This window comes from Liolophura sinensis, chromosome 1, assembly GCF_032854445.1.
Source record: "Liolophura sinensis isolate JHLJ2023 chromosome 1, CUHK_Ljap_v2, whole genome shotgun sequence".
Classification (NCBI taxonomy): domain Eukaryota; kingdom Metazoa; phylum Mollusca; class Polyplacophora; order Chitonida; family Chitonidae; genus Liolophura; species Liolophura sinensis.
In genome coordinates this window covers 767,413-790,171 of record NC_088295.1, presented here as the reverse complement: position 1 = coordinate 790,171, position 22,759 = coordinate 767,413, and the positions used below count along the sequence as shown (strand labels likewise).

The 22,759-nt window shown below is 42.4% G+C and overlaps 1 protein-coding gene across 2 annotated transcripts in view; it reads right to left on the bottom strand.

Annotated features, from left to right (window-relative positions):
* LOC135467631 (cytochrome P450 4V2-like) overlaps positions 1 to 22,759 on the bottom strand; it is a 31,347-nt gene that overhangs the window by 5,538 nt on the left and 3,050 nt on the right. Inside the window, exons 1-9 of one of the 2 annotated variants that reach the window (XM_064745424.1) lie at positions 22,259 to 22,278; positions 19,708 to 19,898; positions 19,439 to 19,508; positions 18,831 to 18,957; positions 16,738 to 16,956; positions 4,494 to 4,596; positions 3,833 to 3,900; positions 3,430 to 3,496; positions 96 to 275 (exon numbers count right to left, since the gene is read on the bottom strand). In XM_064745424.1, the coding sequence (XP_064601494.1) occupies positions 96 to 275; positions 3,430 to 3,496; positions 3,833 to 3,900; positions 4,494 to 4,596; positions 16,738 to 16,956; positions 18,831 to 18,957; positions 19,439 to 19,508; positions 19,708 to 19,867 (994 nt within the window). In that variant the 5' untranslated portion in view covers positions 19,868 to 19,898; positions 22,259 to 22,278. Of the gene's footprint in view, positions 1 to 95; positions 276 to 3,429; positions 3,497 to 3,832; positions 3,901 to 4,493; positions 4,597 to 16,737; positions 16,957 to 18,830; positions 18,958 to 19,438; positions 19,509 to 19,707; positions 19,899 to 22,258; positions 22,279 to 22,759 lie in introns of those variants that run through there. The other variant, XM_064745415.1, reaches the window with a different exon arrangement.

Genomic DNA, 22,759 nt, shown 5'->3' with positions numbered 1-22,759 from the left:
AAATGACACCTTTAAACTGAAGATGCATTGAGAACTATAAAACCTTATATGAGTTCAATATGAAGCGCAATAACTAATGATATGTGAAAACTGACCAACACAGTTCCTCATGCCGGCAGAGAAGGGTATGTAAGCAAATGGGTGTCGTCCAATCACATTTTCTGCTGAGAAGCGATCTGGGTCAAACCTTTCTGGGTCAGGGAAATATTTCTCGTCACGGTGAAGGGCATATGTGATAATCACAGCTGTAGTACCTTTGGGCACCTCATACCCACCTGGACAAGACAGACAGGTGTCAATATCAGTGACAGGGATATCAAATCTGGACATCTGATATCTTACTTAACCTGGAATATTACTCTGAAGTTAATTCATCCAATGAATATTTTTAGACACAATTACCATCAATCACAACTGATACACTCTGCAAACACAACCATCACCAATCACAACTCATTCACTCTGCACACACAACCATCACCAATCACAACTCATTCACTCTGCACACACAACCATCACCAATCACAACTCATTCACTCTGCACACACAATTATCACCCATATCAACTCATTCACTCTGCACACGCGACCATCACCAATCACAACTCATTCACTCTGCACACACAACCATCACCAATCACAACTCATTCACTCTGCACACACAACCATCACCAATCACAACTCATTCACTCTGCACACACAACCATCACCAACCACAACTCATTCACTCTGCACACACAATTATCACCCATATCAACTCATTCACTCTGCACACACAACCATCACCAATCACAACTCATTCACTCTGCACACACAATTATCCCCCATATCAACTCATTCACTCTGCACACACAACCATCACCAATCACAACTCATTCAAACTACACACGCGACCATCAACAATCACAATTCATTCACTCTGTACACACAATGATCACAAATCACAATTCATTCACTCTGCACATGTAAACAGCCCCAATCACAACTCATTCACTCTGCACATGTAAACAGCCCCAATCACAACTCATTCACTCTGCACACACAACCATCACCAATCACAACTCATTCACTTTGCATACACACCCACCACCAATCATAACTCATTCAAATTACACACACAATTATCACCGATCACAACTTATTCACTTTGCATACACACCCACCACCAATCATAACTCATTCAAATTACACACACAATTATCACCGATCACAACTTATTCACTCTGCACACACAACCATCACCAATCACAACTCATTCAAATTACACACACAACCATCACCAATCACAACTCATTCACTTTGCATACACACCCACCACCAATCATAACTCATTCAAATTACACACACAATTATCACCGATCACAACTTATTCAATTTGCATACACACCCACCACCAACCATAACTCATTCAAATTACACACACAATTATCACCGATCACAACTTATTCACTCTGCACACACAACCATCACCAATCACAACTCATTCAAATTACACACACAACCATCACCAATCACAACTCATTCAAACTACACACACAATTATCACCCCTATCAACTCATTCACTCTGCACACACAACCATCAACAATCGCAACTCATTCAAACTACACACACAATTATCGGCAAATCACAACATTCACAATGCACACATAAGCAACCCCAATCACAACTCATTCACTCTGCACACACAATTACCATCAATCACAAATCATTCACTCTGCACACACACCCACCACCAATCATAACTCAATCAAACTACACACACAATTATCGCCGATCACATCTTATTCACGCTGCACACACAACCATCACCAATCACAACTCTTTCACTCTACACACACAACCATCACCAACCACAGCTCATTCACTCTGCACATACAATTATCACCAATCACAAGTCATTCACTCTAAACACACAATTATTACCCCTATCAACTCATTCACTCTGCACACACAACCATCAACAATCGCAACTCATTCAAACTACACACACAATTATCGGCAAATCACAACTCATTCACTCTGCACACACAACCATTACCAATCACAACCCATTCAAATTACACACACAATTATCAGCAATCAAAACTCATTACTCTGTAAACACAACCATCACCAATCACAACTCATTCAAATTACACACACAATTATCAGCAATCACAACTCATTCATTGCTCACACAACCATCACCACTCACAACTCATTCAAACTACACACACAATTATCAGCAATCACAACTCATTCACTCTGCACACACAACCATCACCAATCACAACTCATTCAAATTACACACACAATTATCAGCAATCACATCTCATTCACTGCACACACAACCATCACCAATCACAACCCATTCAAACTACACACACAATTATCAGCAATCACAACTCATTACTCTGCACACACAACCATCACCAATCACAACTCATTCACTCTGGACACAAAATTATCAGCAATCACAACTCATTCACTTTGCACACACAACCATCACCAATCACAACTAATTCAAACTACACACACAGTTATCAGCAATCACACCTCATTTACTCTGCACACACAACCATTACCAATCATAACTCATTCAAACTACACACACAATTATCAGCAATAACAACTCATTTACTCTGCACACACAACCATCACCTATCACAACTCATTCAAACTACACACACAATTATCACCAATCACAACTCATTCACTCTGCACACACAACCATCACCTATCACAACTCATTCACTCTGGACACAAAATTATCAGCAATCACAACTCATTCACTGCACACACAACCATCACCAATCATAACTCATTCAAACTACACACATAATTATTACCAATCACAACTCATTCACTCTGCACACACAACCATCACCAATCATAACTCATTCACTCTAAACACACAACCATCACCAATCACAACTCATTCAAACTACACACACAACCATCACCAATCACAACTCATTCACTCTGCACACACAACCATCACCAATCACAACTCATTCACTCTGCACACACAACCATCACCAATCATAACTCATTCACTCTGCACACACAACCATCACCAATCACAACTCATTCAAACTACACACACAACCATCACCAATCACAACTCATTCACTCTGCACACACAACCATCACCAATCACAACTCATTCACTCTGCACACACAACCATCACCAACCACAACTCATTCACTCTGCACACACAACCATCACCAATCACAACTCATTCACTCTGCACACACAATTATCACAAATCACAATTCATTCACTCTGCACACACAACCATCACCAACCACAACTCATTACTCTGCACACTGGGTTAACAGGGAATCGTCTACTCTACACATGGTTTTGTAATATCCAGCATTTAGGTGAAAGTTCTATTTAGATCACCTATTTTGATGTAGAAATCAATGACAGTAGGGTAGCTCACCTATGGTGACATCCTCAGTCAGTGTCCTGCCAAAAAATGGCACTGAGGGGTAAAGACGCAAAGCTTCCTAAAACCAACATTAAAGAAGGTGCAAATCAAATCAACAATAAAAGAGACACAGTTTATATCAGAAACTTGCTAAAACTTGAACATTAATAACGGAGGTAATGTTATTTATACATCAAGCTAACGACAAAGGAAATACAGTTGGCAGAAATCTGTGGTTGTGCACAGGAGGTTCTGGGAACCTGAGTAGGACGTGTTAATATGTACACATAACAAGTAGTTGGTCAGGCATTTGCAATTAACTGTACTAATACCCCCCCTTATACAAGGGCTAATGCCCTAACAGATCGCATGCTTTCAGTAGTTGTGTGACAGGAAAGATAACAAAATCAATTACCTTGATAACACACTCCAAGTATTTCATCTCCTTCAGATCTTCCATTGAGGCAGGCCGCTCACTGTCTCCTGTACATTCACATTCACATTTTTATTACAGTAAAAATTACAGCGTCAAATTTAATAATCTTTCTGTCACATGATAACACTGGGCAAAACATATAAGTAGTTAGATGTAAAAGAAATAGGAGATAAATCTGCATCACTCACACACAGGCAGTTGAAATTTTTTTATTTATTTGATTGGTGTTTTATGCCATACTCAAGAATATTTCACTTATATGACTGCGGGAAGCATTATGGTGGGAGGAAACCGGGCAGAGCCTGGAGAAAACCTACGACCATCCGCAGGTCGCTGACAGACCTTCCCAAATACAGCCACAGAGAAAGGCAGCATGGGCTGAAATTATCTCAAGGCAACTGCATTGGTGAGAGGCTTCTGAGTCATTGCACCGTGATGGCACACTAACATCCTGGCCATGGATACTCCAAGTTCAAATAAAAGTTCCTTTAAAATATAATAATGAATCCAAACAAATAGGCATTCCAGTCAGTTTGCTAAAGGATCTGAAGGAACTTAAAGCCAAAAGAGGAATAAAACAGTTACAATTCATCTACCTTTGACCTTGGTAACCTGAGAATGAGGTAATGAGAGTACTTACCAAAGATCTTGTCCACCTCTTCTTGTGCCTTCTGCTGGACCCCAGGATGGGATCCCAGCAAGTGGACAGCCCAGTTAGCAGCAGCTGCTGTCGTGTCATGACCCTGACAACAATAACAACAAACTAATAGTTTAGATATCACATCTGAAGTCATCATAAGAGGTGTAAACGTAAACAAGTATGTATAGGTTAGTGGCAGGCACAATTCTAAGTATAGTGATACATACATTTCAGACACACTATCATAATATCATAAATATAACATTAACATGAGGTAAAATATGACAGTTGGAGATGTGCATGTACATAGTACAAAAAATATGACAGTTGGAGATGTACATAGTACTACAAATAACATGCTCGGAGGTGAAATATGACAAGCCCAAGATGTACACAGTACATAGTACGGCAAATAACATGCCTGGAGGTGAAATATGACAGTTGGAGACATACACATACATAGTATTACAAATAACATATATAGAGGTGAAACATGACAGTTGGAAATCCACATACTATGACAAATAACATGCATGGAGGTGAAACATGACCGTTGGAGATCTACATGTACACAGTACTACAAATAACATGCATGGAGGTGAAACATGACGGAGATGTACATGTATATAGTACTACAAATAACATGCGTGGAGGTGAAACATGACAGCTGGAGATCTACATGTACATAGTACTACAAATAACACGCATGGAGGAGAAACATGACAGCTGGAGATCTACATGTACATAGTACTACAAATAACATGCATGGAGGTGAAACATGACAGTTGGAGATCTACATGTACATAGTACTACAAATAACACGCATGGAGCTGAAACATGACAACTGGAGACGTACATGTACATAGTACTACAAATAACATGCATGGAGGTGAAATATGACAGTTGGGGACATACATGTACATAGTACTACAAATAACACGCATGGAGGTGAAACATGACAGTTGGAGATGTACACATACATAGTACTACAAATAACACGCATGGAGGTGAAACATGACAGTTGGGGACGTACATGTACATAGTACTACAAATAACACGCTAGGAGGTGAAACATGACAGTTGGAGATCTACATGTACATAGTACTACAAATAACATGCATGGAGGTGAAACATGACAGTTGGAGACGTACACATACATAGTACTACAAATAACACGCATGGAGGTGAAACATGACAGTGGAGATCTACATGTACATAGTACTACAAACAACACGCATGGAGGTGAAACATGACAGTTGGAGATCTACATGTACATAGTACTACAAATAACACGCATGGAGGTGAAACATGACAGCTGAGACGTACACATACATAGTACTACAAATAACACGCATGGAGGTGAAACATGACAGTGGAGATCGACATGTACATAGTACTACAAATAACCATGCATGGAGGTGAAACATGACACTTGGAGATCTATATGTACATAGCACTACAAATAACATGCATGGAGGTGAAATATGACAGTTGGAGACGTACACATACATAGTATTACAAATAACATGCATGGAGGTGAAATATGATAGCCCAAGATGTACATGTACGTAGTACTACAAATAACATGCATGGAGGTGAACATGACAGCTGGAGATCTACATGTACATAGTACGACAAATAACATGCATGGAGGTGAAATATGATAGCCCAAGATGTACATGTACATAGCACCTACAAATAACATGCGTGGAGGTGAAACATGACAGTTGGAGATCTACATGTACATAGTACTACAAATAACATGCGTGGAGGTGAAACATGACAGTCGGAGATCGACATGTACATAGTACTACAAATAACACGCATGGAGGTGAAACATGACACTTGGAGATCTATATGTACATAGTACGACAAATAACATGCATGGAGGTGAAATATGATAGCCCAAGATGTACATGTACATAGTACGACAAATAACATGCATGGAGGTGAAACATGACACTTGGAGATCTACATGTACATAGTACGACAAATAACACGCATGGAGGTGAAATGACACTTGGAGATCTACATGCACATAGTACGACAAATAACATGCACGGAGGTGAAACATGACAGTTGGAGATCTACATGTACATAATATGACAAATAACAAGCATGGAGGTGAAATATGACAGTTGGTGTAATATGACAGATGGAGGAGTAATATGATAGATGGAGGTGTAATGTGGCAGAGGGAGGTTTAATATGACAGACGTGTAATGTGACAGGCAGTGCTGTAATGTGACAGATGGGGTGTAATGTGACTGACTGAATAATACATGTATGACTGATAGAGTTGTGACATGTCAGAGGTAGGTGTAATGTAACAAATGGAGAATGTAACATGGACAGACTGATGTGTAATATTACAAGTGTATTGCAACAGCTGGAGGTGTAACACATTGCAAACTTTTGCAACTTTTTCGTGCTCAATGTTAGGGCTTGTCACTTGAGCAGGTTGGGGGCGCCCATTGCATATAACTCCAGGCTCGTCCCAGTATTGGACTGGGTACTGACTTTAAAGACCAGTTGACAGAAGAACAACACAGAAACGAGATAAGTCGGAGACAAGATATTAAGTCTGCAAACTGGAGGCTTCCCATTGCTTTTATTCATTTCTCCTTAAGATGCACTTGACATAAGTGCATGTGCCATGCATGCACTAGAACCAAGGTAACCTTGACCACACCAGTGGTCAATACTTGTTAACCTGTGTCAAGGCAAGGGGCGTATCTGCCCGCTAGACATATAGTTGCACTACATATATACAACATATATACGATATATAATGAACTGGTCAAAACGCTCCGTATGCTTTGTGACCACAGGAAACATACTCTGATACACACTACTATCTACAGGAAGTGGGCGTACATACTCTGATACACACTACTGCCTACAAAAAGTGGGTGTACATACTCTGTTACACACCACTACCTACAGGAAGTGGGCGTACATACTCTGATACACACCACTACCTACAGGAAGTGGGCGTACATACTCTGATACACACCACTGCCTACAGGAAGTGGGCGTACGTACTCTGATACACACCACTACATACAGGAAGTGGACGTACATACTCTGTTACACACTACTACCTACAGGAAGTGGGCGTACATACTCTGATACACACCACTACCTACAGGAAGTGGGCGTACGTACTCTGATACACACCACTACCTACAGGAAGTGGGCGTACATACTCTGATACACACCACTGCCTACAGGAAGTGGGCGTACGTACTCTGATACACACCACTACATACAGGAAGTGGACGTACATACTCTGTTACACACTACTACCTACAGGAAGTGGGCGTACATACTCTGATACACACCACTACCTACAGGAAGTGGGCGTACGTACTCTGATACACACCACTACCTACAGGAAGTGGGCGTACATACTCTGATACACACTACTACCTACAGGAAGTGGGTGTACATACTCTGATACACACCACTACCTACAGGAAGTGGGAGTGAGTGAGTGAGTGAAAGTTTTAACGTCGCTTTCAACAATATTTCAGTTTTATCGCGACAATAAAACGTCAAATAGTCGATCTACTACGGATAATTCATTTACTATTCAGTCAAAAAGGACACCAAAAGTCACATAACAAACACAGACGGTAGTTTAAAATTACAGCTTTCCTGCCATACCAATGGCAGAGAGAAAGTCAAAAATAGTATCACTTTCTACAGAATTGAAAAGTTCTGAAAGAGAGCTCACGTGATAAAAGGAATCTCGTACAGGAGCAAAGTCGCCACAGTCAAGCAATATGTGCTTGACTGTGAACCGTTGATCACAAGCAAAGCAATGAGGAGCATCTTCTCCTTTTAACAAATACCCATGCGTAGCACGTGTGTGACCGATACGACACCTCCTCAAAATGCAAGAGCGGAGACGATGCCATGAAAGGGAAGGCACTGGACCAACAAACTGATGAATATCATGCAGTTTGTTGGTTGTCTGGCCATCCCATTGAGCCTGAAACAAGCGCTTGATATAGGAGCAAATAAGTGAACGCAAGTCCGAATATGGAACGTCAGTTTGGGCAGTAACGGAATGCAAAGCCGCCCTCGCGGCTTCATCTGCAGCAGTATTCCCAGGGGATACCCATATGCCCGGGCACCCAACAAAAGACAATGATAAAATCTTCATTAAGTCCGTTTAAACATCTCCCTGATAGACAGAATGTCTGGATGTACAGGCGAACTAGCCCGAATTGCCTGGAGCAGGAAAGGGAGTCAAAGCAGATGAGAAAATCTGCTACCTCCTAGCTCTGGAATGGACCGAAGTGCGCACAAATTGCCCTTGGCTTCCGCAGTAAATACAGAACAGGAATCTTGGAAACCGAGTTGAAACGGTTCTGGGTCCAAGGACAGCGGCAGAAGCCACGCCATCATCATTCTTGAACCGTCAGTGAATATGTGGTGATAAAATGAATACTTTGAACACATATTACTAAACTCCTGCTGGTATACTAAAGGGTTACAGGAAGTGGGCGTACATACTCTGAAACACACCACTACCTACAGGAAGTGGGCGTACATACTCTGATACACACTATTACCTACAGGAAGTGGGCGTACATACTCTGATACACACTACTACCTACAGGAAGTGGGCGTACATACTCTGTTACACGCCACTGCCCACAGGAAGTGGGCGTACGTTCTCTGATACACACTACTACCTACAGGAAGTGGGCGTACATACTCTGTTACACACTACTACATACAGGAAGTGGGCGTACATACTCTGATACACACCACTGCCTACAGGAAGTGGGCGTACGTACTCTGATACACCACCACTACCTACAGGAAGTGCGTGTACATACTCTGATACACACCACTACCTACAGGAAGTGGGTGTACATACTCTGATACACACTACTGCCTACAGGAAGTGGGGCGTACATACTCTGATACACACTACTATCTACAGGAAGTGGGCGTACATACTCTGATACACACTACTGCCTACAGGAAGTGGGTGTACATACTCTGATACACACCACTGCCTACAGGAAGTGGGTGTACATACTCTGATACACACCACTGCCTACAGGAAGTGGGCGTTCATACTCTGTTACACACCACTACCTACAGGAAGTGGGCGTACATACTCTGATACACACCACTGCCTACAGGAAGTGGGCGTACGTACTCTGATACACACCACTACCTATAGGAAGTGGGTGTACATATTCTGATACATACCACTGCCTACAGGAAGTGAGCATACATACTCTGTTACACACTACTACCTACAGGAAGTGGGCGTACATACTCTGATACACACCACTACCTACAGGAAGTGGGCGTACATACTCTGTTACACACTACTACCTACAGGAAGTGGGCGTACATACTCTGATACACACTACTACCTACAGGAAGTGGGCGTACATACTCTGATACACACAACTACCTACAGGAAGTGGGCGTACGTACTCTGATACACACTACTACCTACAGGAAGTGGGCGTACATACTCTGATACACACCACTGCCTACAGGAAGTGGGCGTACGTACTCTGATACACACAACTACCTACAGAAGTGGGCGTACGTACTCTGATACACACCACTACCTACAGGAAGTGGGCGTACATACTCTGATACACACACTACCTACAGGAAATGGCCGTACATACTCTGATACACACCACTACATACAGGAAGTGGGCGTACATACTCTGATACACACCACTACATACAGGAAGTGGGCGTACACACTCTGATACACACTACTACCTACAGGAAGTGGGCGTACATACTCTGATACACACCACTACTACAGAAAGTGGGCGTACATACTCTGATACACACTACTACCTAAAGGAAGTGGGCGTACATACTCTGATACACACAACTACCTACAGGAAGTGGGGCGTACATACTCTGATACACACCACTGCCTACAGGAAGTGGGCGTACATACTCTGATACACACAACTACCTAAAGGAAGTGGGCTTACATACTCTGATACACACTACTACCGACAGGAAGTGGGCGTACATACTCTGTTACACACCACTGCCTACAGGAAGTGGGCGTACATACTCTGATACACACCACTACCTACAAGAAGTGGGCATACATACTCTGTTACACACCACTGCCCACAGGAAGTGGGCGTACGTACTCTGATACACAATACTAAATACAGGAAGTGGGCGTACATACTCTGATACACACTACTACATACAGGAAGTGGGCGTACATACTCTGATACACACCACTGCCTACAGGAAGTGGGCGTACATACTCTGATACACACCACTGCCTACAGGAAGTGGGTGTACATACTCTGATACACACTACTGCCTACAGGAAGTGGGCGTACATACTCTGATACACACCACTACCTACAGGAAGTGGGCGTACGTACTCTGATACACACCACTACCGACAGGAAGTGGGCGTACGTACTCTGATACACACCACTGCCTACAGGAAGTGAGTGTACATACTCTGTTACACACAACTACCTACAGGAAGTTGGCGTACATACTCTGATATACACAACTACCTACAGGAAGTGGGCGTACGTACTCTGATACACACAACTACCTAAAGGAAGTGGGCTTACATACTCTGATACACACTACTACCGACAGGAAGTGGGCGTACATACTCTGTTACACACCACTGCCTACAGGAAGTGGGCGTACATACTCTGATACACACCACTACCTACAAGAAGTGGGCGTACATACTCTGTTACACACCACTGCCCACAGGAAGTGGGTGTACGTACTCTGATACACAATACTAAATACAGGAAGTGGGCGTACATACTCTGATACACACTACTACATACAGGAAGTGGGCGTACATACTCTGATACACACCACTGCCTACAGGAAGTGGGCGTACATACTCTGATACACACCACTGCCTACAGGAAGTGGGTGTACATACTCTGATACACACTACTGCCTACAGGAAGTGGGCGTACATACTCTGATACACACCACTACCTACAGGAAGTGGGCGTACGTACTCTGATACACACCACTACCGACAGGAAGTGGGCGTACGTACTCTGATACACACCACTGCCTACAGGAAGTGAGTGTACATACTCTGTTACACACAACTACCTACAGGAAGTTGGCGTACATACTCTGATATACACAACTACCTACAGGAAGTGGGCGTACATACTCTGATACACACCAATACCTACAGGAAGTGGGCGTACATACTCTGATACACACCACTACCTACAGGAAGTGGGCGTACGTACTCTGATACACACCACTGCCTACAGGAAGTGAGTGTACATACTCTGTTACACATTACTACCTATAGGAAGTGGGCGTACATACCCTGATACACATTACTACCTATAGGAAGTGGGCGTACATACCCTGATACACATTACTACCTATAGGAAGTGGGCGTACATACCCTGATACACATTACTACCTACAGGAAGTGGGCGTACATACCCTGATACACACTACTACCTACAGGAAGTGGGCGTACATACCCTGATACACATTACTACCTATAGGAAGTGGGCACACATACCCTGATACACATTACTACCTATAGGAAGTGGGCGTACATACCCTGATACACATTACTACCTACAGGAAGTGGGTGCACATACACTGTTACACACTACTACCTACAGGAAGTGGGCGTACATACCCTGATACACATTACTACCTATAGGAAGTGGGCGTACATACCCTGATACACATTACTACCTATAGGAAGTGGGCGTACATACCCTGATACACATTACTACCTACAGGAAGTGGGTGCACATACACTGTTACACACTACTACCTACAGGAAGTGGGTGCACATACTCTGTTACATACTACTACCTATAGGAAGTGGGCGTACATACTCTGTTACATACTACTACCTACAGGAAGTGGGCGTACATACCCTGTTACATACTACTACCTACAGGAAGTGGGCGTACATACCCTGATACACACAACTACCTACAGGAAGTGGGCGTACATACTCTAATACACACTACTACCTACAGGAAGTGGGTGCACATACACTGTTACACACTACTACCTACAGGAAGTGGGTGCACATACACTGTTACATACTACTACCTACAGGAAGTGGGCGTACATACTCTGTTACACACCACTACCTATAGGAAGTGGGCGTACATACTCTGTTACATACTACTACCTACAGGAAGTCGGCGTACATACTCTGTTACATACTACTACCTACAGGAAGTGGGCGTACATACTCTGTTACATACTACTACCTACAGGAAGTGGGCGTACATACCCTGATACACATTACTACCTACAGGAAGTGGGCGTACATACACTGTTACACACTACTACCTACAGGAAGTGGGCGTACATACTCTGATACACACTACTACCTATAGGAAGTGGGCGTACATACACTGTTACACACTACTACCTACAGGAAGTGGGCGTACATACTCTGATACACACTACTACCTACAGGAAGTGGGCGTACATACTCTGATACACACCACTACCTATAGGAAGTGGGCGTACATACTCTGATACACACTACTACCTAAAGGAAGTGGGCGTACATACTCTGATACACACAACTACCTACAGGAAGTGGGCGTACATACTCTGATACACACCACTGCCTACAGGAAGTGGGCGTACATACTCTGATACACACAACTACCTAAAGGAAGTGGGCTTACATACTCTGATACACACTACTACCGACAGGAAGTGGGCGTACATACTCTGTTACACACCACTGCCTACAGGAAGTGGGCGTACATACTCTGATACACACCACTACCTACAAGAAGTGGGCGTACATACTCTGTTACACACCACTGCCCACAGGAAGTGGGCGTACGTACTCTGATACACAATACTAAATACAGGAAGTGGGCATACATACTCTGATACACACTACTACATAGAGGAAGTGGGCGTACATACTCTGATACACACCACTGCCTACAGGAAGTGGGTGTACATACTCTGATACACACCACTGCCTACAGGAAGTGGGTGTACATACTCTGATACACACTACTGCCTACAGGAAGTGGGCGTACATACTCTGATACACACCACTACCTACAGGAAGTGGGCGTACGTACTCTGATACACACCACTACCGACAGGAAGTGGGCGTACGTACTCTGATACACACCACTGCCTACAGGAAGTGAGTGTACATACTCTGTTACACACAACTACCTACAGGAAGTTGGCGTACATACTCTGATATACACAACTACCTACAGGAAGTGGGCGTACATACTCTGATACACACAACTACCTAAAGGAAGTGGGCTTACATACTCTGATACACACTACTACCGACAGGAAGTGGGCGTACATACTCTGTTACACACCACTGCCTACAGGAAGTGGGCGTACATACTCTGATACACACCACTACCTACAAGAAGTGGGCGTACATACTCTGTTACACACCACTGCCCACAGGAAGTGGGTGTACGTACTCTGATACACAATACTAAATACAGGAAGTGGGCGTACATACTCTGATACACACTACTACATACAGGAAGTGGGCGTACATACTCTGATACACACCACTGCCTACAGGAAGTGGGTGTACATACTCTGATACACACTACTGCCTACAGGAAGTGGGCGTACATACTCTGATACACACCACTACCTACAGGAAGTGGGCGTACGTACTCTGATACACACCACTACCGACAGGAAGTGGGCGTACGTACTCTGATACACACCACTGCCTACAGGAAGTGAGTGTACATACTCTGTTACACACAACTACCTACAGGAAGTTGGCGTACATACTCTGATATACACAACTACCTACAGGAAGTGGGCGTACATACTCTGATACACACCAATACCTACAGGAAGTGGGCGTACATACTCTGATACACACCACTACCTACAGGAAGTGGGCATACGTACTCTGATACACACCACTGCCTACAGGAAGTGAGTGTACATACTCTGTTACACATTACTACCTATAGGAAGTGGGCGTACATACCCTGATACACATTACTACCTATAGGAAGTGGGCGTACATACCCTGATACACATTACTACCTATAGGAAGTGGGCGTACATACCCTGATACACATTACTACCTACAGGAAGTGGGCGTACATACCCTGATACACACTACTACCTACAGGAAGTGGGCGTACATACCCTGATACACATTACTACCTATAGGAAGTGGGCGCACATACCCTGATACACATTACTACCTATAGGAAGTGGGCGTACATACCCTGATACACATTACTACCTACAGGAAGTGGGTGCAAATACACTGTTACACACTACTACCTACAGGAAGTGGGCGTACATACCCTGATACACATTACTACCTATAGGAAGTGGGCGTACATACCCTGATACACATTACTACCTATAGGAAGTGGGCGTACATACCCTGATACACATTACTACCTACAGGAAGTGGGTGCACATACACTGTTACACACTACTACCTACAGGAAGTGGGTGCACATACTCTGTTACATACTACTACCTATAGGAAGTGGGCGTACATACTCTGTTACATACTACTACCTACAGGAAGTGGGCGTACATACCCTGTTACATACTACTACCTATAGGAAGTGGGCGTACATACCCTGATACACACAACTACCTACAGGAAGTGGGCGTACATACTCTAATACACACTACTACCTACAGGAAGTGGGTGCACATACACTGTTACACACTACTACCTACAGGAAGTGGGTGCACATACACTGTTACATACTACTACCTACAGGAAGTGGGCGTACATACTCTGTTACACACCACTACCTATAGGAAGTGGGCGTACATACTCTGTTACATACTACTACCTACAGGAAGTCGGCGTACATACTCTGTTACATACTACTACCTACAGGAAGTGGGCGTACATACTCTGTTACATACTACTACCTACAGGAAGTGGGCGTACATACCCTGATACACATTACTACCTACAGGAAGTGGGCGTACATACACTGTTACACACTACTACCTACAGGAAGTGGGCGTACATACTCTGATACACACTACTACCTACAGGAAGTGGGCGTACATACACTGTTACACACTACTACCTACAGGAAGTGGGCGTACATACTCTGATACACACTACTACCTATAGGAAGTGGGCGTACATACACTGTTACACACTACTACCTACAGGAAGTGGGCGTACATACTCTGATACACACTACTACCTATAGGAAGTGGGCGTACATACTCTGTTACACACTACTACCTACAGGAAGTGGGCGTACATACTCTGTTACATATTACTACCTACATGTATACAGATACCCATAGCGGTTCAAACCACACTGAAACTAAAATAATTTCTACAACATGAATGATTAAGACAGATGGAGGTGTGTTATGACAGACGTAATTTGTGTATTACTGACTGAGTTGTGATATGACAGATACAGGTGTGATGTGACTGATGAAAGTAAAATAAGGCAGGTGCAGGTGTAATGACAGAGGGAAGTATAACACGATAGATGGGGGTGTAATGTGACATATTGAGGTGTGATGTGACTAACAAAGGTGTTATGACTGATGAAAGTAAAATAAGGCAGGTGCAGGTGTAATGACAGAGGGAAGTGTAACACGATAGATGGGGGTGTAATGTGACATATTGAGGTGTGATGTGACTAACAAAGGTGTTATGATTGATGAAAGTAAAATAAGGCAGGTGCAGGTGTAATGACAGAGGGAAGTGTAACACGATAGATGGGGGGGTGTAATGTGACAGATTGAGGTGTGATGTGACTAACAAAGGTGTTATGATTGATGAAAGTAAAATAAGGCAGGTGCAGGTTTAATGACAGAGGGAAGTGTAACATGATAGATGGGGATGTAATGTGACAGATTGAGGTGTGATGTGACTAACAAAGGTGTTATGATTGATGAAAGTAAAATAAGGCACGTGCAGGTGTAATGACAGAGGGAAGTGTAACATGATAGACGGGGGGGAGTAATGTGACAGATTGAGGTGTGATGTGACTAACAAAGGTGTTATGATTGATGAAAGTAAAATAAGGCAGGTGCAGGTGTAATGACAGAGGGAAGTGTAACATGATAGATGGGGGTGGTAATGTGACAGATTGAGGTGTAATATGACAGAAAGAGGTGTAATATGACAAGGAGAGGTGTGCTAAGACAGGCAGGGGTGTAATGTCTCAAAAGAGAAGGAGGTGAAAATGACAGACACACCCACCTCAAACATGAATGTGTCCACTTCTTCACGAACATCTTCCTTGCTCAGATGTGTGCCATCCTCGCCTTCGCACAGCAGCATGTCCAAAAAAGCCAACCGTTTCTTCTTCGTTCCCACTGAGACATTATCCGAATCTGTGGTTAAGTTGTCTGTAAGATCCTTCAAAGTTTTGTGCTCATTGTGTTTGTCCTTCAGTTCAGCCATCTTCTCCTGGATAACCTGTACAGCACACACAGAACAAAGACAAATACTGAAACAAGGTTTTGTGCTCATTGTGTTTCTCCTTCAGTTCAGCCATCTTCTCCTGGATAACCTGTACAGCACACACAGAACAAAGACAAACACTGTAACCAGGTTTTGTGATCAATGTGTTTCTTCTTCAGTTCAGTCATCTTCTCATGGATAACATGTACAGCACACACAGAACAAAGAGAAATACTGTAACAAGGTTTTGTCAGCATTGTGTTTCTCCTTCAGTTCAGCCATCTTCTCCTGGATAACCTGTACAACACACACAGAACAAAGACAAATACTGAAACACAGTTTTGTGCTCATTGTGTTTCTCCTTCAGTTCAGCCATCTTCTCCTGGATAACATGTACAGCACACACAGAACAAAGACAAATACTGTAACAAGGTTTTGTGCTCATTGTGTTTCTCCTTCAGTTCAGCCATCTTCTCCTGGATAACCTGTACAACACACACAGAACAAAGACAAATACTGTTACAAGGTTTTGTGCTCATTGTGCTTCTCCTTCAGTTCAGCCATCTTTTCCTGGATAACATGTACAGCACACACAGAACAAAGACAAATACTGTAACAAGGTTTTGTGCTCATTGTGTTTCTCCTTCAGTTCAGCCATCTTCCCCTGGATAACCTGTACAGCACACACAGAACAAAGACAAATACTGTTACAAGGTTTTATGCTCATTGTGCTTCTCCTTCAGTTCAGTCATCTTTTCCTGGATAACATGTACAGCACACACAGAACAAAGACAAATACTGTAACAAGTTTTTTCAGCATTGTGTTTTTCCTTCAGTTCAGCCATCTTCTCCTTGATAACCTGTACAACACATACAGAACAAAGACAAATACTGTAACAAGGTTTTGTCAGCATTGTGTTTTTCCTTCAGTTCAGCCATCTTCTCCTGGATAACATGTACAGCACACACAGAACAAAGATAAATACTGAAACTCAGTTTTGTGATCACTGTGTTTCTCCTTCATTTCAGCCATCTTCTCCTGGATAACATGTACAGCACACACAGAACAAAGAGAAATACTGAAACACAGTTTTGTCAGCATTGTGTTTCTTCTTCAGTTCAGTCATCTTCTCCTTGATAACCTGTACAACACATACAGAACAAAGACAAATACTGTTACAAGGTCATCATTGTGTTTCTCCTTCAGTTCAGCCATCTTCTCCTGGATAACATGTGCAGCACACACAGAACAAGGACGAATACTGAAACACAGTTTTGTGCTCATTGTGTTTGTCCTTAAGTTCAGCCATCTTCTCCTGATAAAATGTACAACACACACAGAACAAAGACAAATACTGTAACAAGGTTTTGTGAGCATTGTGTTTCTCCTTCAGTTCAGCCATCTTCTCCTGGATAACATGTACAGCACACACAGAACAAAGAGAAATACTGTAACAAGGTTTTGTCAGCATTGTGTTTCTCCTTCAGTTCAGCCATCTGGACAACAGGATCATGTCCAGGTGGATGCCAGTGTCTGTAGGGCTGTTTCCGCTTTTTACAAGCCGTTCCTTTACAAATGTAACTTTCAATCATCCAAATGATCATGACTCACTGAAGTGGCTCACTGAAACTTTATAGGATCCTCTCTCAGCTCAAGGGATATGCTCTTGAAGCATTACACTTTAATACATGACTGAGATTCTTAAATTAATTTCTGGGGTCTCCGTGGGAGAGGGGGATACGACGCCAGTGCAGCACAATGAAGGGAAGCTCTTCAGCAACCTGTGTGCTCGTCGCTGTTGAAGTATTCTTGAGTATGGCATAAAACACCAATCAAATAAATAAATGAATCAAATTAATTGATTACTGACATTTATTTTGGTACTAACCTTGTTGGTGAAGCCATGTAGAATGGAGAGACATCTGGCATGCTCCTTTCCAGCTCCAATCACACTGAAAACAGCGTCTGGCCACTGCAGTGGGTTTTTCTGGCGGTTCTGGATTATCTCCCCTATACTGCACAAAAGCATCAGACAATGGGGAATAATCAGAGTGAAAACCCCATGTGCCATGTCCCATTTGAATTTAAACCATTTTAACTCAGAGATAAAGACATTTCAAAAACATTTTTTTCAAACATCTAATGATGTATTTTCTTTAAAGATCTATGCCCATGTATTTTGTGTATTTATATTTGTTTTTGGTCTGACTCAGGAGTCGCCCACTTTACACCCTGGTGGGCAGGTCAACAGTTTGTTGGGCTGAGCCTTCAAAGCAAAAACTTGTCACTTACTTGACAGAGTGAGTGACTGCTTACAGTTTAATGTCATACTTTACATGACAGACCTCAGACATCCAGATTACCATTCCATAATGTCATCCTTGAGAAACCAGGGCTCGTTATACAAACACTCTTTTAAAACATGTCTATCTTTCGATAAAATAACTTTTAAAGAAAGAGACAACAGTTTGTATTGAAACATGTGAAATGCTTTACCTGTAAACGGCCTGCACGTACTCGGAATCACTGTTTGCTTGAGCATTGATGTTACGGCCCATGGCAGTTTCTGCGATACAAGCAAAGAAATCTTGTATTATCTGAACTGGGCATTAATATTTATCACAACTGTATCACTTAAAAACAAAAGAAGAGAGAAAAAAAAAACCCACCAGCAAAAAAAAATCAACAACATTCTGGTGAGCTACAAACTAAAATATTAATACACATGAGTGCATAAATTCTGATATGTTTGAGAGTGAACTCACCACAAATGATGTCTAAGGCACACAAGGTAATGGTAGAGAAAATATTGAAGGATCCCCTGTTGACATGTCCGTTAAGTTTTCTACTCATGATTTCTGCTTGCTCATTGAAGACGTTCAGGAAGTCATGGAGAATCTTGAAGTGGAATGTTGGAGTGATCATTCTTCTTCTCACTTTCCATTTCTCTCCAGTGCTGTACAAAGATGTAATGTATACAAATCACACAGCGAAACAACGTCTATACATAGGCCTGCACAGACATAGCGAAACAACGTCTAAACACAGGTCTGCACAGACATAGCGAAACAACGTCTATACACAGGTCTGCACAGACATAGCGAAACAACGTCTAAACACAGGTCTGCACAGACATAGCGAAACAACGTCTATACACAGGTCTGCACAGACATAGCGAAACAACGTCTATACACAGGTCTGCACAGACATAGCGAAACAACGTCTATACACAGGTCTGCACAGACATAGCGAAACAACGTCTATACACAGGTCTGCACAGACATAGCGAAACAACGTCTAAACACAGGTCTGCACAGACATAGCGAAACAACGTCTATACACAGGTCTGCACAGACATAGCGAAACAACGTCTATACACAGGTCTGCACAGACATAGCGAAACAACGTCTAAACACAGGTCTGCACAGACATAGCGAAACAACGTCTAAACACAGGTCTGCACAGACATAGCAAAACAACGTCTATACACAGGTCTGCACAGACATAACAAAACGTCTATACACAGGTCTGCACAGACATAGTGAAACAACGTCTAAACACAGGTCTGCACAGACATAGTGAAACAACGTCTATACACAGGTCTGCACAGACATAGCGAAACAACGTCTAAACACAGGTCTGCACAGACATAACAAAACGTCTATACACAGGTCTGCACAGACATAGTGAAACAATGTCTAAACACAGGTCTGTACAGACATAGCGAAACAACGTCTATACACAGGTCTGCACAGACATAGCGAAACAACGTCTATACACAGGTCTGCACAGACATAACAAAACGTCTATACACAGGTCTGCACAGACATAGTGAAACAATGTCTAAACACAGGTCTGTACAGACATAGCGAAACAACGTCTATACACAGGTCTGCACAGACATAGCGAAACAATGTCTATACACAGGTCTGCACAGACATAGTGAAACAACGTCTATACACAGGTCTGCACAGACATAACAAAACAACGTCTATACACAGGTCTGCACAGACATAACAAAACAGCATCTATACGCAGGTCTGCTGCCATTAAAGTGAACATAAAGCCTGCCACTATATGTACATAGAAAAAATGATATAGGACACAGTTTTCACAGAAAAATGTGTAAAAAATTCTATGAAGTTTTGAAAACCGAGAAGATAAAGTTCAGCACTGGAGATACAGCACTGAAGGACAGTTTAGCCCGAGTAGCCATGTTGTAGAAGCGCTTATGAACATCCAATCACTGGCGCTGAAACCGTCACAAGACAATTGGCTGTCACATCCTATATCTGTTAGGTCTCGACTGTCAGTGTGGTTTCCTATAGTGGATAGACAGATATCAGCGCAATAAACAGAATTTTGCAGTAAGTTTAAGTGTTTAACTGATGCATTTTGAACCACACATTTATGAGCAGGGAGCTGAGAACCGCTGCCCGTGTCACAATGTGTAAATGTTGGGCAGCATACTGCAGTAACTTTTCAGGGAGAGCTGAGAAGAAAACCACCTCTGGAGAGCTGTTGCTGTGATTTTGCATTATTTTTCCTTAGCAAAATCAGATTTATTACGAAAATATCTTCCCAAAATCTGAATGAATGGGTCTGTTATGCATCAAATGGTTCTGCTATGTTCAGTAAATTCGCTGAAGTCAGCTCAGCCAGCTGGGCCAAATGCTTACACTAATGTAGGATGTGGGACCACCAAAACACAAAGCTTGTGTCTGCGAACATTGCCCTGATGGAGCGCCAAAAGAAAAGAAACATCGATCCTTTGAACACCCAACTGAGCTGACACTCTTTGGTTGGATATCAGGCGTTTTTGTTGGTTTTATCTCATTGTCATATTGTTTAATATCAATGCTACAGAAGAATTCCTAGGTTCTGTGACGTCACTCTATAACGCTCTAAAATGGCAAAATGGAGTCACCAAATGAGTGGCTAGGTACTGACAATTGTTTGCCATTTAATGGTGTGGAAATTTAAAAATATTTTTAAAACATTTCTGGAATACAACTTTATTAATTAATTCACCTTTAGTGGCTGACTTTATGTTCACTTTTAAGCAAAGTTGACTTCTGTATGGTTTCATCTTGTGTGTTAAGATTTAAAGTGAAGAAAGTTTTCTTTTTTGCTCAACAGAAAACATAAGTGCTGTGTACACTGTACATCATAACCATGCACGGCCAAATTTTGGCAGAATTTTGTCATCAGTTCACCTGAAGTATCCTCTCAAACAAAATGTAACTATAACCACACATAGATACTCCATATAAAGTGAAAATACCCCCCCAGGGTAAGAATGTAAGTGAAAATAACCTTGTCAGCAATCCTGTACCAAGCCAAAGGTGTAGAATGTGAAGTGAAAATAACCTTGTCAGTAATCCTGTACCAAGCCAGGGGTGTAGAATGTGAAGTGAAAATAACCTTGTCAGCAATCCTGTACCAAGCCAAAGGTGTAAGAATGTAAAGTGAAAATAACCTTGTCAGCAATCCTGTACCAAGCCAAGGGTGTAGAATGTGAAGTGAAAATAACCTTGTCAGTAATCCTGTACCAAGCCAAAGGTGTAAGAATGTAAAGTGAAAATAACCTTGTCAGCAATCCTGTACCAAGCCAAGGGTGTAGAATGTAAATTGAAAATAACCTTGTCAGCAATCCTGTACCAAGCCAGGGGTGTAGAATGTGAAGTGAAAATAACCTTGTCAGTAATCCTGTACCAAGCCAGGGGTGTAGAATGTAAATTGAAAATAACCTTGTCAGCAATCCTGTACCAAGGCAGGGGTGTGAGAATATCAAGTGAAAATAACCTTGTCAGCAAT